The sequence below is a fragment of the Anguilla rostrata genome, chromosome 4, assembly GCF_018555375.3.
Source record: "Anguilla rostrata isolate EN2019 chromosome 4, ASM1855537v3, whole genome shotgun sequence".
In the NCBI taxonomy this organism is placed as follows: domain Eukaryota; kingdom Metazoa; phylum Chordata; class Actinopteri; order Anguilliformes; family Anguillidae; genus Anguilla; species Anguilla rostrata.
Window position 1 is genome coordinate 29,898,587 of NC_057936.1, and position 15,972 is coordinate 29,914,558.

General features: G+C 48.2%; 1 protein-coding gene across 2 annotated transcripts; it reads right to left on the minus strand.

The window, feature by feature from the left end:
• Positions 1-551: 551 nt before the first annotated feature.
• Positions 552-15,576, minus strand: ivns1abpa (influenza virus NS1A binding protein a). 2 transcript variants are annotated; one of them, XM_064332119.1, is made up of 15 exons: positions 15,390-15,575; positions 9,693-9,956; positions 9,383-9,514; positions 8,421-8,590; positions 8,263-8,338; positions 7,800-7,973; positions 7,412-7,537; positions 5,526-5,633; positions 5,031-5,157; positions 4,364-4,588; positions 4,096-4,217; positions 3,867-3,993; positions 3,526-3,657; positions 2,866-3,039; positions 552-1,740 (listed from the first exon to the last, which is right to left on the minus strand). In XM_064332119.1, the coding sequence occupies exons 3-15, from the start codon at positions 9,491-9,493 to the stop codon at positions 1,484-1,486; spliced, it is 1,929 nt and encodes a 642-aa protein (XP_064188189.1). In that variant the 5' UTR covers positions 9,494-9,514; positions 9,693-9,956; positions 15,390-15,575; the 3' UTR covers positions 552-1,483. The 2 variants fall into 2 exon arrangements, with proteins under 2 accessions (XP_064188189.1, XP_064188190.1); XM_064332120.1 differs by lacking the exon at positions 552-1,740 and adding an exon at positions 2,348-2,388 and having other exon boundaries at positions 15,390-15,576.
• Positions 15,577-15,972: the final 396 nt, after the last annotated feature.

Sequence of the window (15,972 nt, forward strand, 5' to 3'; positions counted from 1 at the left end):
CAGTTGCCTGTGCAGGGTGAGTGCCATTGGCTATAGACTGTTTGGCCAGTACAGATAACCTTGTTCCAGAGTCTGTATAAAGCAAATGGTACATTCTACATAGGAAACGCTACCATCAGCATATGCAATGACAAAAGACAACTCCTCCAAACAATTGCCAACTAAACAATTTACATTCTATTTATGTTTTTAGCCCCAAAAACGTGCTATGGATATTGTTTGATGGACCCCTGCCATAATGATATCGACTTCACTGATTTGTGTTCTCTGTGAATTTCCGAAACTCATTGAAGGTGAGAACCCCCCCACGTTACAAAGTAAGGAACTGTAACATTGGCATCCTGAAATTTTCTATAGATAGAACACTTTCAAGCAGTATATTGAGATCTGATTGATTGAAAATCTTGCTGTAAATGAAGAACGACAGGCAAATAAGCCCACTTAAGGGGTTAATGATAGAGTCAGGACATGCACCTTAGCTTGATAGATGTTCAGTACGTAGCTTTAGGCATATAAATGAAACCCATGAGTACAAATGATGCTACTGCAGGTCACGTGGGTTGAAAGTTTATTAGTTAAGAAATATCCACTTGTAACAAATGTGATACAGCATTTCACCTCTTAATTTGCTTACAAAAAAAATTAAAAAATCCAGAACGAGAAGGAAAAACAAAACCTCAAAATCAAACACAAACATCTGAGCATCCCCGAAAGAGCATCTCAAATGAGTGAATTAGTGAAACTGCAGTAACAAAGATTTTATTAGCACAAGCTCTGAAGCATGGATGTGCAAGTGTGCATGTGTGAGACTACATTACTGGCACCGTTTCATTTAATGGTTCAAAGAACGTAATGTGCGTCTTGACACTTCAGATCATCTATTGGTAATTGCTCAGCAGTGTATAAAAATATAAAAAAGGCCATCAAAAAAGATACCACTGTACTGGTAAAGCAATTCAGCTTCCGTTAAATGACAAAAAACAGCCACCTTTCTTTGAATAAGGCTTTTAACTGCAGATTTTCATGTGAGTAAAACCTTGACAAAATATTAATAATGGGAAAAAAAAGACACCCAGTCACCGACCCCATACTTACTGAGTATTATGTTGCAAAAACTGGCAAGCGATAGTGCTAGCAAGTAGAGTGGGGAACATTGTGACGGAGTACATCCATTTGGAAAACTTCTAAGAGAAAACAAACCTTAACTCTAAAGACTGCACTAGGTGTGTTCTAATGTTGGCATTCTTAGTACGAACAAACAAAATAGAAAAAACAATATATACAGCACGTAATATTTTATGCAATATGCAAAGGCTTTATGTTGCTTTCAGCAACCCCACTTAAGGTTCCCGCCCCTTCTCCCTTCCCACCCTCCTCCCCTTGCCCCCCCCCACCCAACCCCCCTCCCCAGCTCACATGTAGGACTTCACTAAACACAATGACATCACTAAGCCTGTTAGTTTGAGAAAGGCGCTCCACTCGTTCAGAAAGTAGCAAAGGCTTCAATGCAGGGGCTCCACTCGTTGGTGTCCGGGTCGTAGGTCTCCATGGTGTTGAGGAAGTTGTTGCCGTCGAAGCCTCCCACCGCACAGATGACGTTCCCCAGCACGGCCACACCCGCGTTGCTGCGGGGCGACGTCATGCTGCCCAGCATCTTCCACTCGTTCCTGGCCGGGTCGTACACCTCCACGCAGCGAAGGGCGTGGGAGCCGTCGAACCCGCCCACCACAAACAGCCTCCCTGCAAGGCCATCACACCCAATGGAGAATTACACTACCCACCCACCACAAACAGCCTCCCTGCAAGGCCATCACACCCAATGGAGAATTACACTACCCACCCACCACAAACAGCCTCCCTGCAAGGCCATCACACCAATGGAGAATTACACTACCCACCCACCACAAACAGCCTCCCTGCAAGGCCATCACACCCAATGGAGAATTACACTACCCACCCACCACAAACAGCCTCCCTGCAAGGCCATCACACCCAATGGAGAATTACACTACCCACCCACCACAAACAGCCTCCCTGCAAGGCCATCACACCCAATGGAGAATTACACTACCCACCCACCACAAACAGCCTCCCTGCAAGGCCATCACACCCAATGGAGAATTACACTACCCACCCACCACAAACAGCCTCCCTGCAAGGCCATCACACCCAATGGAGAATTACACTACCCACCCACCACAAACAGCCTCCCTGCAAGGCCATCACACCAAATGGAGAATTACACTCCCCACCCACCACAAACAGCCTCCCTGCAAGGCCATCACACCAAATGGAGAATTACACTACCCACCCACCACAAACAGCCTCCCTGCAAGGCCATCACACCCAATGGAGAATTACACTACCCACCCACCACAAACAGCCTCCCTGCAAGGCCATCACACCAAATGGAGAATTACACTCCCCACCCACCTCAAACAGCCTCCCTGCAAGGCCATCACACCAAATGGAGAATTACCCAAAACAAGCAAACCACTTTACACTGAGGAGTTGAAGGTTACTGCAAGTTACTGTTGTCAAGCAAGCCCCATAACCAAGGCCTTATATTTTCAGTTTTTCTGCGTAAATTGTACACGGAATCATGGAATCTGGTTCATTAAAGTACTGACCACTGCATTCTCCACTCTCGTTCAGTGTTAAATTGTATTTACAGCTACTTCTTTATTAATTTGAATTGTATCGTTGACAGTTATCAAATTATAAACAAATGCACAAAAAATAAATCCATACATTTGAAAAAATAGAACAGCATTTGAGAGGAACTCAAACTGATTTTATGCGGCCCCCCATAACGCCCCCTCTCTCTCTCTCGTGTGGCCCGCTAGACCTGACGGACTCGCTCACCTTCATGCACGGCCACCGCCGCCCCTCGCCGGGCCACGTTCATCTGCGCCACCAGGGTCCAGGTGTTGTTCTCGGGGTTGTAGCGCTCCACCGTGTTCAGGCAGTTCCAGGACTCGGCCCCGCCCATCACGTACATGAAGCCGTCCAGCTCGCACACCGCCGCCTGGTGCCTCCCTGCAGAGACGTTCCCATCATGCATTTCACTTCATCCACCATCCTATTCTCGTCCGCGGACGACCGCAGTGACCTTACTGGCTCAATCTTGGCCAAAAACAAACCTAGCTATGCCACAAACTGCAGTAAGTTATTCCAAGCATTTCCATCTGCCCATAGCAGTTGTTGCTGTCCAGCAGATTTATGGTCCATAACGACCACTTCTATAAGCAACTTAAGAGAACCCCCAATTCACACACCAAATGTTTTTAACTAACTGCTCGGTATTTCCTTGCATTGCCACACTCCCCTTCGGCAATTGTGCAATAAATGACTTAGTCATTAGGAACTACTCATCTAGTTGTAATGGATTAAACCACAATCGTTTCATGGTCTGATTGAAATGATCGCATTAAGTCCTTAAAGGATCTGGTTGGATGCGTCCTATCAGATTATTCGGTTGTGCGCGAGAGGAGGGCTGGTGATGCGGGAGGAAGGGAGACGTACGGATGTTGAGGGGGGCGCAGTTGGTCCAGGTTTTGGTGACGGGGTCGAAGGCGTCGCAGTTCTTCAGGCCCTTCTGTCCGCACGGGTCGGCCCCTCCCACCACAAACAGCTTGTTGTTGAGGGAGCAGACGCCTGCAAAGCGACGCATGGGTTAGTGGAGTGCCTGGGCGGACTGCTCCTTTCCCCGCCCCATTCTGCTCCTTTCCCCTCCCCATTCTGCTCCTTTCCCCGCCCCATTCTGCTCCTTTCCCCACCCCATTCTGCTCATTTCCCCTCCCCATTCTGCTCCTTTCCCCTCCCCATTCGCTCATTCCCCCGCCCCATTCGCTGATTTGCTCTACCTGCGTTGCAGCGGTTGGTCCGGAGCTCCGGCACCTGGGTCCACTCGTCGGCCCGCGGGTCGTAGGTCTCCCCGCAGCTCAGCTCGTCAGACTGGCCGTTGGAGCCCCCCATGACATACAGCTGACCCTGCGGGCAGGAAACACAGTCACACAGGGGGCCGTTACTCAGGGCAGTCAGGACTTTTACTGAGGGGACAGAAGGGCCCGGTTCGGGGCGTGTGGGACGCACCATCAGCACGGCCATCTGAAAGCGCGCCCGGGGCGTCCGCATCGGGGCGATGAAGGTCCAGCGGTTCAGTTTCGGGTCGTAGCGTTCCACGGTCCTCAGGCACTCCTCCCTGTTGTAGCCTCCTGCATGGAGAGAGGCACAGTGCAGTCAGACGCCCGCCGACCCAAACCTCACTTACGCGTCTTACGAGCATCTCCCACGCCCCGGTTCCCGCTAAGCGACAACACTTAGCCAATGGGGGGAACCGCTGGCGGTCGCCGGGGGTTACCTGCGGCGATCAGCCTGCCGTCCAGCTGGGCGGTGCCCAGGCCGGAGCGGGCGTAGTGCATGGGCGACAGCAGCTTCTCCTCCAGCTCCTCGGGCGCGGCCTCGAAGCTCATGCTCTTCAGCAGGCAGGGGGTGGAGGTGGGGGAGCTCTGGGGGCTGCTGCGCCCGTGCAGGAAGATCACACACAGCACGCCGTTCAGCACCGCCAGGCACAGGTAGGTGTTGTCTGCAGCGTGCACACACACACACACACACACACACACACACACAGGAGGACAGGCAGACAGACAGGTGGGGGTTACTCAGGTCTAGTACATTCGCAGGACTAGCCAATGGCCCAGTGTTCTTTACTGTTCTTTACTTCACTGTAGTGTGTTTTTCTGCACCTCTGCACCTTGAACTGATGCACTTGTCGTACGTTGATCTGGATAAGAGCGTCTGCTAAATGCCTGTAATGTAATGTAATGTTCTACTCATTTCTGATTTCAGGTAAAAGGTGAGACTAGATGGGTTTGAATGGCCTGTTCTCATCATTATGTGCCTTCATCATGTACTTTACATATTTTCCTGTCCTTCTTTTCAGGGTTCAGCACTCGTGTAGAATTTCATAGGAAAACGAAAAGGCCAAAAGGCCTACCGCCACAGCCTGGACGCTCGGGCTGACTTACTGGTGCTCTTCTCAGAGGCGATGTACTTCCACTCCAGCTTGCCGGGCTGCACGCCAGAGCTGGGAGAGAGGCTGCCGGAGGAGGTGCTGCTGGTCTGCCTGTGGACGTTCTCGCGCGCGGGCTTCTTCTGCAAAACCAAAGGGCAGCTGCAGAGACCCCGGCAGAGCCAGACCCGTGCTCCGGGGCACCACACAGCCTCACCCACCACTCGCCACCGCAGGGCTCCAACCCCATTAACCAGCTACTCTCTGCCTCTAACCACAACGCTATGAGCTTTGCGACCGTTCTGCAGTTCCAGAAAACTGGCCGTTTAATGCTGCCGCTCTGGAGGTCCAGAAAACTGGCCATTTTGAGTATTCTTAGCAGAAATAAGCAAGCCTTGCTTCACTTAGGCAGTGCCCAGATTGGTCTGCCTTCAGTTACAGGTTCTAACAGAACTGAGCTGTGTTAGAAGCCTCCGGAAGCTCGACCCAGCACCCCGTGCCGGTTCAGTACCTGCACAAACTGGACGTGGTCATCGTCAGTGCCAAACACCTCAGTCTGTCCCTCAAGCAGACTCCCATCGAGCAGCTTGTGGTCCGCTGAGTAGTACAGCGTTTGCACCTGCAAGACAGTGACACAAGACCCATGTGGTTGTCTCCATGACAACAAAGAACCCAGCAACACTGAGCCTGGTCCTCGGGGGAGGGGAGGGGAGGGGGGAGGGGCCGCCGTCGACGCTGTCGTCATCGTCCTGGAGGAAGAGGTCTTTATGCACATGGAAAAGCAGAATTCGGCACAGCCTTGAGCAGGGGGGGGGGGAGGGGGGGCAGACTGCTGGCCAGGCCTTCAGAGAAAAACGCTTGTGTGCTCAGCTGTAGGGCCACAGCAAGGCTTCAGCACAGGCGCTAAGAGCACTTCGTTGCTAAAAAAAAAAAGGGAGGGGGTTTGGTCACAACACCACCACAAAGCAGCAAACAATTGTGCTGGGATAAAAAAATAACACAAAAACGGTTCCTCCTTCCATCTTTGCTCTTCTGTTCTCCAACGTCTTGAGCAGTCTCTCGGCTGTAAAGCTGGTCATTATCGATGTAAAAAAACGGCTCCTGAACCCAAACTGGTTATCCGCAGTATCGACTGACTGGTCAAGAAGTACCAGTGATTTTCACACAGACTTGAGAAACAGTGTCCCTAATCCATCCTCAGGGTATGGAAGAGCAGGCCGGCTATGCTCTTGCACAATCCAAACGTATATTTTGTGAAGGAATGTTCAGATACTATCAACGCAGCTTGAAATGAGACTGAGACAAATGTGGGTAAACAAGTACTACGGTACGGTAACGGGTTACAAGTAGGCCAAGCGCCGTCTAGCCGACAGGCACACGTATCAGAGTGCGGGGTCGACGAGAGCGGAGCTGCAGCCACAGCAGCTAGATCTGCTTTTACGGCTTTAAAATGAGAAGAATCTCAGCTATCCAATAAATGAGCACATACTGCGTTAAAGGCGACAGATCTGTCAAACCGTTTCGCAAGAGAGACGGACAGAACATTCTGTGCTGTCCTTTTCATTCGGAACTGCAGCTTTTTTTTCTTCGTACAAAAGTAAAAAAAAAAAAGAAAAAAAAAAGATCAGTGCTTTGGAGAAAGGATAAATCAATCGTGTATGTTTCGGGCGAGGGGCGGGAGCCTATAGCATCACGATGTCCTACACTGTCACCATTGTTCAGCCCGCTTTGTTTACCAGCAGATCGTGGTGAATAAACGTAGTGTGCTGTGGGAAGATGTGAGACGTAAACAGGATTAGTTTGCGGTGCATTGTGCTGTAACGGGAGCATAGGGATGCCTTGGTCTCGGGCTGAAGCTGCTTCCTTATGACTCATTACCCTGGAGGACTCGGTCTTGCTTTCTTCAGTCTTGCAATTCCTGCTGCTGTTTGCTTAATAAACCTAAGGAAAGATAAATCAATGGGGAGGGACAGCCATTAGAAATTTACCCACGATGCCCAGCAATGCAAACCTGCAAAGGAAGAGCGGTGAGGAGATGCAAAGACGAGCTTAAGACTGACGCCTAAACCTGACACGACTGCCTGCGCTCATTTCACCCAGCAGAGAACAGAAAGTGAAAACGAGATGACGGCAGCACAGACTGAAAACGGCTCTTTCTGCTCACCTGTACAAACCCCTCAGATCTGCAGTGTGCAAAGAGTCTGGCACCTACTGCACCTATTTACACTCTTTATGCCAAGGCTTTGAAAAGACAAAAACAAACAAACCCAAACCAAAAGGAAAAAACAGTGCCAAGATGTGAACGGATCATTTCGCTCTGAATGATGGAGGGAGAGAGGAAGACAGAGAGAGAGAGAGATAGACAGATAGAGGGCTCGCACTGGCCTCCGTACTGACCTCCTCCATCAGCCTCTCCAGATGATCTCCGTTCTCCCACAGGCTGCGCTGCACCCAGCTCATCACTTTGGAGTACAGCTTGCCGTTGCTGGGCAGGCTCAGGTTGTCTTCTAGCATTACTTCTAACTGCAACACAGAAGGCAAACCCAGATTTGCACGCGCCCGGTCCTGTGCATTAATAATGCACGCGCTAAAATGTCGCTTCGCCTTCTGCCGCGCGTTGAAGGCTAATGAAAGCGAAAGCCGGGTTTCCGTCGTTAACCAGAGCTCGGCCAGACGGGAGCGTGGGAAGAACAGCGGCTCCGGCCTCGGCTCCTTCGCAAGCAGACGAACGCGGACCGGACCGGAGCTGTGCGGGGTCGGGAGGGGCCGAGAGCGGCGCTCGCACCTTGAGTCGGGGCAGTTTGAGAAAGTCCTCCTGGTCGGAGATCTCCAGCAGGTGCTCCTGGATGTAGGCGTCGATCTTGCCCAGGAGCCGCCCGTCCCCCATGCAGCTGGCGAAGCTGCGGAAGGAGATGGCGCTCTGGCAGTCCATCTTCGACAGGAGGTAGTCGCCGCAGATCTGAAACGGACAGACGGGTCGTTTGCTTTTGTGCCGTTAAACATGGCTTCATAACCTGAATGGCGGATCCTACGTGTAACATCTGCACGTCCCTTTCCCGCTCGACAGGCACACCGGCACTGCGAGAATATTTGGAACAGGTTCAACAAGCCCAAGAGTGACATCTCAGAACAGGTACAATCTGGATGGGGGAAATGTGCTTCTAGGCACGTAGCTTGTGCCAATGAGATTTGATTTGATTTCAGTGTTCGATGAGAACAGGTGAGTGACAAGGGAAGGAGGACCATACCTGCTTAACCCTTTCCATCTTGAGCCTTTTGGCAGCAGAGTAGACCTCCCTCACTCGTTCTTTATCTGCCTTCAGCCTGCAAAAGCAAACACAGGAAGGGTCCTGGTGAGCGCGTCCAGCTGCGGGGAGAGAGCGAGGGAGAGAGGAGCCACACTCACTGGGCCGTGTAGGCGTAGTTGAGCAAGATCTCCACCGCCTCCGGGTCCAGGTCCTCGAACTTGATGTGGGAGACCCCGTGGGGGTCCGTGTCGCTGTTGAAGATCTCAAAAAGGTAGGGGCTGCAGCAGGCCAAGACGGCTCGGTGGGCCATCAGCTCATGGCCGCAGACCTGTGGGGACCCCGGAGAGTTAGTGAGCATCCCTGACCTTCCCCACTGCAGAGTCCCCGACCTTCCCCGCCACAGCCTCCCCGACCTTCCCCGCCGCAGCGTCCCCGACCTTCCCCTCCGTGGCGTCCCCAAACTTCACCACCGCAGCGTCCTAGACCTTCCCCACCGCAGCATCCCTGACCTTCCCCACCACAGCATCCTCAACCTTCCACACCACAGCGTCCCCAACCTTCCCCACTGTAGCATCTCCGACCTTCCCCACCGCAGTGGTGCGGTCACGCCGGGCCCTACAGACACTCTGTCCTTGAGGATTTTTAGATTTGCCAATGGAACCACAAGATAACTGTTTGCTGGTGCAATAGTTTCCGATACGGTCAGTGGCTTCGATTGTTAAATTAAGGCCAAAGCTGACCACGGAAGTGCATGGATCTCCCCAGAGACCAGCACTGAGTTTGGTTATACAAGCACCTGTCATTCTAAGGAGGCAGGGCTGCATTTGCCATGCAAAGAGAAACAATCAGGCATGAACACAGCAACCATAGAAACACATATTAATTATTTACTTCACTGAATCTAGGGGCAGTAAGAGAGTAATATTCAACCCCCTCTTGCAATCGTAAAAATACAGCTTTGGTCACTGGGAGTGAAACATATGCCAGATTCTATTAAAGCTTACATATATGTACATTTACTCAGTCACACAATTTCCTGTGTTTTTTTGGCACAGTGGTTTCAACAAAGCTTAATCAGACTACAGTATGGCCTGGGCTAGGGTTTAACATAAAGACTTACCTGAAGTCTAACGTCACAGAACTGGCCACTCTTGCGCAGTGCATTCATCTTGGCCACAGTGGAATCAAGGAAGCTTTCATCTTCGAACATCAAATATCCATTGGGAATCATTTTGCCGTATTTGTTTAGAGCCTTGGTGACAGAAAGACCAACATAGATACTTAGCTTGCATTCATTACATTTTTATTTCCCCACAATATGAATAATTCAGGCCCTGTCCATGTAAAAGACAGTTTAAATAATTTGTCACATTGAAGCAGTCAATTGAGCACACCAAGGAATATGTCTCATGCAAAATTAAGGGGATTACCTAATAAGAGAATAATGTCACTTAAGGGACTGATATTGGTGATATAGTGGATGGAAATGGGAAGGGTCCTGGAAGAGTAGATCTGGAGTCCAAGTCTTCCGTTGCACAGGGGAAGGCAGAAGCAATGCCAGTAGACAAGGAGTGTGAGACCAGGCAGCGGCTGCACCAGCTCAAACTATCAGGCTTAAAGCCACTGTAATGGAGTCCTCAGGATCACGTGGGCTATAGAGCGGAGTTTTTTCTGTGACGATCGCACATTATAACCTGCAAAACACCAAGAGCAGTCAGTTAGTCGCGACGAGGAAAGGTTTGCCCTTCCCACAATAAACCAGCCTTCAAACAGGTTTGGCCTGCATGCGTGCCCATGGGAGCGCGCTCATGGGAAACGACAAACTTCCCCTTCCCTTCACCAGGCTCATCTTTCTCCTTACCGGTCTCGCCGCTGTTCTTCTCACCCTTTGGTTTCAGTGGCGAAAAAAGGACTGCCCCTGGCCCACCCTTCTCACCTCCCCATTCGCCTGGTGATGCCAGCGCCCAGTCAGGACAGCCTGATGCAGATCAACCACACCCCTCCCTCCCTGCTGACTGCTGGTCCTATGGCAAACTTCCATGACCCCGTTCCAGTGTAAACCGACACCCACCACTCAGCCTCTTTTATACGCGCCCTGATGGGGGGGGGGTGCCCTGACGGAGGTTACCATGTCTCTCCTGCTAGCGGAGAAGCCAGTGGTGGCTGCCCCAAAACCCGCCGCCGCGCGGGCCTACCGCAGCAGCCGATCGGCCCCTTCCAAAGCCAGGTTGGAAATGCTCGTACGGCAGGGCGAACGAAAAGTCTTTGAATATGAAACAACATTTGGGAGCGTTTTCGCGTGATCCACCTACCAGCCCTGACGATTTCCCAAGGACCGTTTTGAGACAAAACACAGCAGCTTTCGAAGATTCTTCCCTTCCGAAAACCTCAACAGTATCAATATAGCATGCAATAAAAGAAAACAGAAATGACTACACTAGAATAGCACCCTCAAGGCTAAGCTCATCTGCCTAAGTAAGCCCTGGATGGTTCAAAACATTTGAGATTCGAGACACACCCGGCCTACAGTCAAATGCGCTAATGCAAATTAGGTTCCATGTATACGTCCTGACACTCAAAAGAAAGGCATGAAATAATATGGTGTTCCTTTAAAGTGACTACAGACACACAGGCCCTGTCACAGGGAAAGACCTGTGGCAAACTGCTGTAGGGGAAACAAAGTTCTGTCAATTTAACACAGGACAAGTTAACTTGAAACACTGCGGTGAAGTGATACTTCAGACTGGTGTCATCACTAATCGCACCACTGATGAGCCAATCGTGTTGTTACAAGAGAATTTGGCCTTCCAGCATACACAAATCCATCTGCGTGCTGAAATTATAGTGTCCTGAGTAAGAATGAAAATAAAATGTAATAAAAAGGCCACACATGAAAGGCACTCACACATACGAGTAGGGCTTCTTTATAAAGGCCCTCTAGCATTAATGTCTTTATGGAAAAGAATTCATGAATCAATCAGATACAAGCTGATGAACACAGACCAATCCAAACTGAATGATTAAGCAAATTGCCATGTTCACTACAATGTTAGAATTTTTGCAAATGCGGTTTCTGGATGTCATCTGAACGGTTAAATGAGCGCGTGTGAATTTGTCCCTTTTTATTCCTGAGGGGCGTGGCTCAGTAAGTCAGTCATGCCAGCAGGAGGCAGCACCTAGCAGAACAGATTAACTGGGGCAAAAACCAACAACTCTGGCTACATGGGAGATTTCATCTATGACAGAAATCCAACAAATGAAATGCTTTTTATTAACTCGCCAATCCCTGTATCTCTTTTTAAGCTACATCATCCTTTGGATAGGTTATGGACAACCTGAAGCAAAAGTAGGCATGGAGGCAATGTCTGCTGCATGGCAGTACGATTCAAAAAAGGCCGTTAAAATGAGCAGTGAGGAAAAAAAAAAAAAAAAAGTGGCGCGCAAGTTAGATCTGGAAAGTTCCGGAGCTGGGTGTGCCTCCCCCAGTTACACTCAGAGCACAGGATGCGTGTCGCCGCACACGCGTGCGTTCAGACCGTTTCCACTGCTTGCGCAATGTCTGGCAGGCTCCGCCCCGCTCCCAAAGTGAAGCGCCACCTCCGCAGCTCTCCAAGAGCCAGATGTCTCCATCATTTCATAACAGCTTTTGCGTGCGGAACGAAGACCGCGCGACTCCTCCTCCTGTACCAGACAGAGAGAAACTATGCGAGAAGTTTCTGTCGACCACCTTCTTTTTTTGGCTTACAGAAGTGAAAGAGAAAGATCCGGCTGATTCCTGCCGCTCGAGTCGATTTCAAGTTAAAGGTCAGGCAGGGGCCTTAATGCGGAAAAACAACAACACTGTAATTAACATGTTTCGTTTCAGCTGTCTGAGAAGCCATGTCTTCCATGGGTTCTGTCCATCGAGGCCAGTAAAAGCCACTTCTAAACGCCTTTCATTCATGGAAACAATAGAACATATAAAAGAAGTATGTTTAAAAAATGAAATTTTAAAAAAGGAAATAACAGCAGGAGAATCACATACACAATACTGTATTGCTCATAAACTGGTAAAGGCAAAGGCAGTCAAGGAAAAACACATATATAGTTTTTATTATTTTATTGACCAAAATGATATAGCCAGGTCCTTTAGATGGGGATTCAAGGTAAACCAATGTGATTAAAGCCACAGAAACCAATGGTAATTAGTAAAGGAAATTACTCAATGGGGAATAAAACGAAAGTGTGTACATCTGTGCTTGGCACTTGGGACCTTATATGAGGTAAACATTTTTTGTTCTCCATTAACAAAACATCAATTATTAATTATGATTTACAGTCTGAACAGTCCCTACGGTAACGTATACATTTCGGCCTGAATGAACTAGGGGCCTGAATGGACACAGAAATAAACTCTCGCCTAATAATAATATGCTGTCATATTTACGGCCAGAGACCGAGTGAGGGACGTAAATCGGCTTCGGCTGGCTTGCCAAGTTTCTCCATTAGCAACAGAGGCAGCTGCCTGCTGAGGAAATTCAACAATCAGTCCTCTACTACAGGTATGGTACAGCCAAGGAAAACAAGCCCATCTTTGTTTTCATTAGAGCCTACTTGTCTTCTCCAGCACTGGAAAAATACAGAACTTCCACATCAATCACAAGCCAACAATGTGCTCAGGGGATGTTCCGTTCCAACTTGGTGGGACACAGCAAAAAATGTTCAGCATGGACCCGCTTCACTAAATGACACCCCCCCTCCCCGAGGCAATCGCATTTTCCACTTAAATACTAATCAGCACAATCTATGAGCAACGTTTACAGTGCGGCTGGCATAATGAAAGAGGACTTGTGTTTCGAAAAACCAACAACTGGAAAGGCAATGCCTTGTTCCAACTAAGACTGCAATTAAAATTCTAAAATGAAGATTGCAACGATATAAGCAGAAGTATGCTATTGGTCCATGAACCTTAAAAAAAGCCCAATCACAGCAACACTTAGTCCTCTTCCGCAAAAATAAGAAGTATCAATTAAAAACTTCTGTGAAATGACTGAAAGACCCATGGTCAAACAAATTCCATATAAAGAAGGGTAGGTTGTTCTGCACGAACAATCTGTGAATACTGAACATTGAGAGGGTAGAGGTCACAGGTGAGCAGGGGCACACGAATAAAACCCGCTGTCATGACCGCTGGCAAAAAATAAGAGGTCAAAGCTTACTGCATTTCTCGTAAGACAACCATTTATTTTCTAATTTCATTGTCGAAAACACGTTCGGAAACGGGTCGTGTCGGTTTCAACAGCTATTATAGCAACCCCATACGCATCTACCTGATTTACAGCCACGTGCTAATCGTAATGACAATGCGGTTATTTGAGAATGACAACCGAGTTAAAACCATCCCAAATATTAAAAATTCGCAGTTTGCAAAACGCGATAATTCCTACGGCCATCTCTCTCGTATACGTCTAACGTTTACACCTAGCAGCGCTGCAGGTGCTCGCTGGCAACCAGAGCAAATGATGCATCGCATTTCCAAATCCCAGGCAGAGGGTCAATATGCCATCAATGCGTCGGAATTGTGATGTACAGTGACATTTCTATGGTCCTGTTAACCTGTCACAATAATTTCCTGAAGACAGCATCACTCCTGGATATGTCTAGCTTTATGTGGAAAAACAAGCGAACGGAACACTAACCTTGCTTAATTTTTCAGGGAATAGTATCTACCTGAAAATCAAGACGTAGCGAACTGACCAGCCAACAGCAAATACATACCAAGCTCCTACTTGTTCAAATGTTATTAGTCAGTATCGTTATTCAATAAATCAGGAAATTTTGAAGTGAAGGAAGACAATTGAACGAGATTGAGCAATGGTGGTCACACAGTAAAAACGCAAACCACTTACGTTAACTTACTCATACTTCCAGTGACTGCAATAGTTACTGGGTTTTTATCTCAGATAAATGGCTTTAGCGATCTAGCTGGCAAACTAGCTCCCATCCTCTCCCAGTTTCTCAAACCAGCCCACACAGAAAGAATGATGCCCGGGCGCATCCGATCTACGCCAAAATTACAACCCACGACCGTCCCCCCACGACCAACAGATACAGGAAACTAGGTCAGTCGTGCGAGGATTTGAGTAAATATTTCCTTCATAAAACATTGCAGAGAAAATATAATACATTTTAACGTAACGTTATCTAGCTGTCTAACAAACGTTTTAATAAAAACAACTAGCTATTTGTTTTATAAGCAAGCTAAGTCTATTGTGCACGGCAAAAGGGCCGACATGAACATACACGCGGCAGTGAAACAACGTTGCGCGCTGTAGTCTATAGTTAGAGATCTCCATACCTTCCAACGTTTGCGGACAACGCCTACAGCTGGAGCAAGTTCAACCAATGATAACCAATGACATAAGCTGTCAACTAGCTGTCAACTAGGTACCACTTTGCCAGTTAGCTAGCCAGTTGCACACGAAGATGGTTACCTTACCAGGGCGGGAAAAGTTGCTGGTACTAGAAAGCGAGCGTACGCTCAAAGGATTGCTACACACGACTGATCTGGCAAAACTTCGTTTAATAGCGGATAACCAGCGAAGGAAATAACATCAAGGCACTATAGGGTATCTAGTTTTAAGGTTAGAATAGCGTTAATGAGATCTAGTAAGTTGAAACCTTGGATTTAGCGAATCAATGATGATTCTACACACCTATTTTGTTTTAATTCTGTAATACTAACTATGTAGACAATCGTGGAATTCATAATGAGCATCACGACCGTAATGCGTCTCCAGCGACCAGCTAAATCCCAGTGCTAGCTAACTAGTTAAATAAAAAAACGTCAAGCAAATAAACTACCTAACGTTACGCGAACTTGCTACCTAGCTATATAGCTAAATAAGCTTCAAGTAATTGAAACAACACAGCTTCACCACTTCAAATAGGCCGATGACTGATTCCAATATTACAGAAAATACGCGCTGTATATTATTAAATTTGAATCTAAATAGCTAGTGATAGCTCACTGGCTATCATACAATGGTAATGTGTTCTCCTATCTGCAGAAAGCATACCGTTACCTCGCTGTCTCACGCTAGTCATTCTATTGTGTCGATAGCTAAGAAAGAACAGCAATTCCTTACCTGATTTATTTGACTGTAGACGGCAGTAGACATATTTATAGTGAACTCAGAGTTGTCTGGTATTGATACTGCGAGGTCAATGATGCTGACGCGACGTGGCTTCTTGACAGCTGTCCGGATGTTTCTCTTGTGTGCTCTTATCACGGTGATCCGCGACTCTGACCGTGCTGCCCATGCTCGCGCTCTCTATGAGCACAGCTACGGGAAGCGCGCGCCTCACCGCCGGTGACGTCACCCACTGCCTGCTGGGGCGGAGCAAATGTGTCAAACAGGCATGTTTACAACGGGTTTATTGATAATAGGCCTATATGAAGTCACTATTTACATTTATGAAATGCGAAAGTGTCATTTAAAATAATATTTGCTATTTGTAATTGTGAAGTGTTCAAAGTTTTCGCAAGACGTCTTTTTTTTTCCCGCGGGCTGCAACTCAAACTTATGTTGACTTGGGGGAGGGAATGAAACGCTGAGAAGCGAAAGGAGGTTTAAGATCGTTTTGGAACATTCAAGTCTACAAGCAGCCGGGTGTCATGATTACACCGGACATACCTGAAATTATGGTAATTAGATTAATGGATCGAAA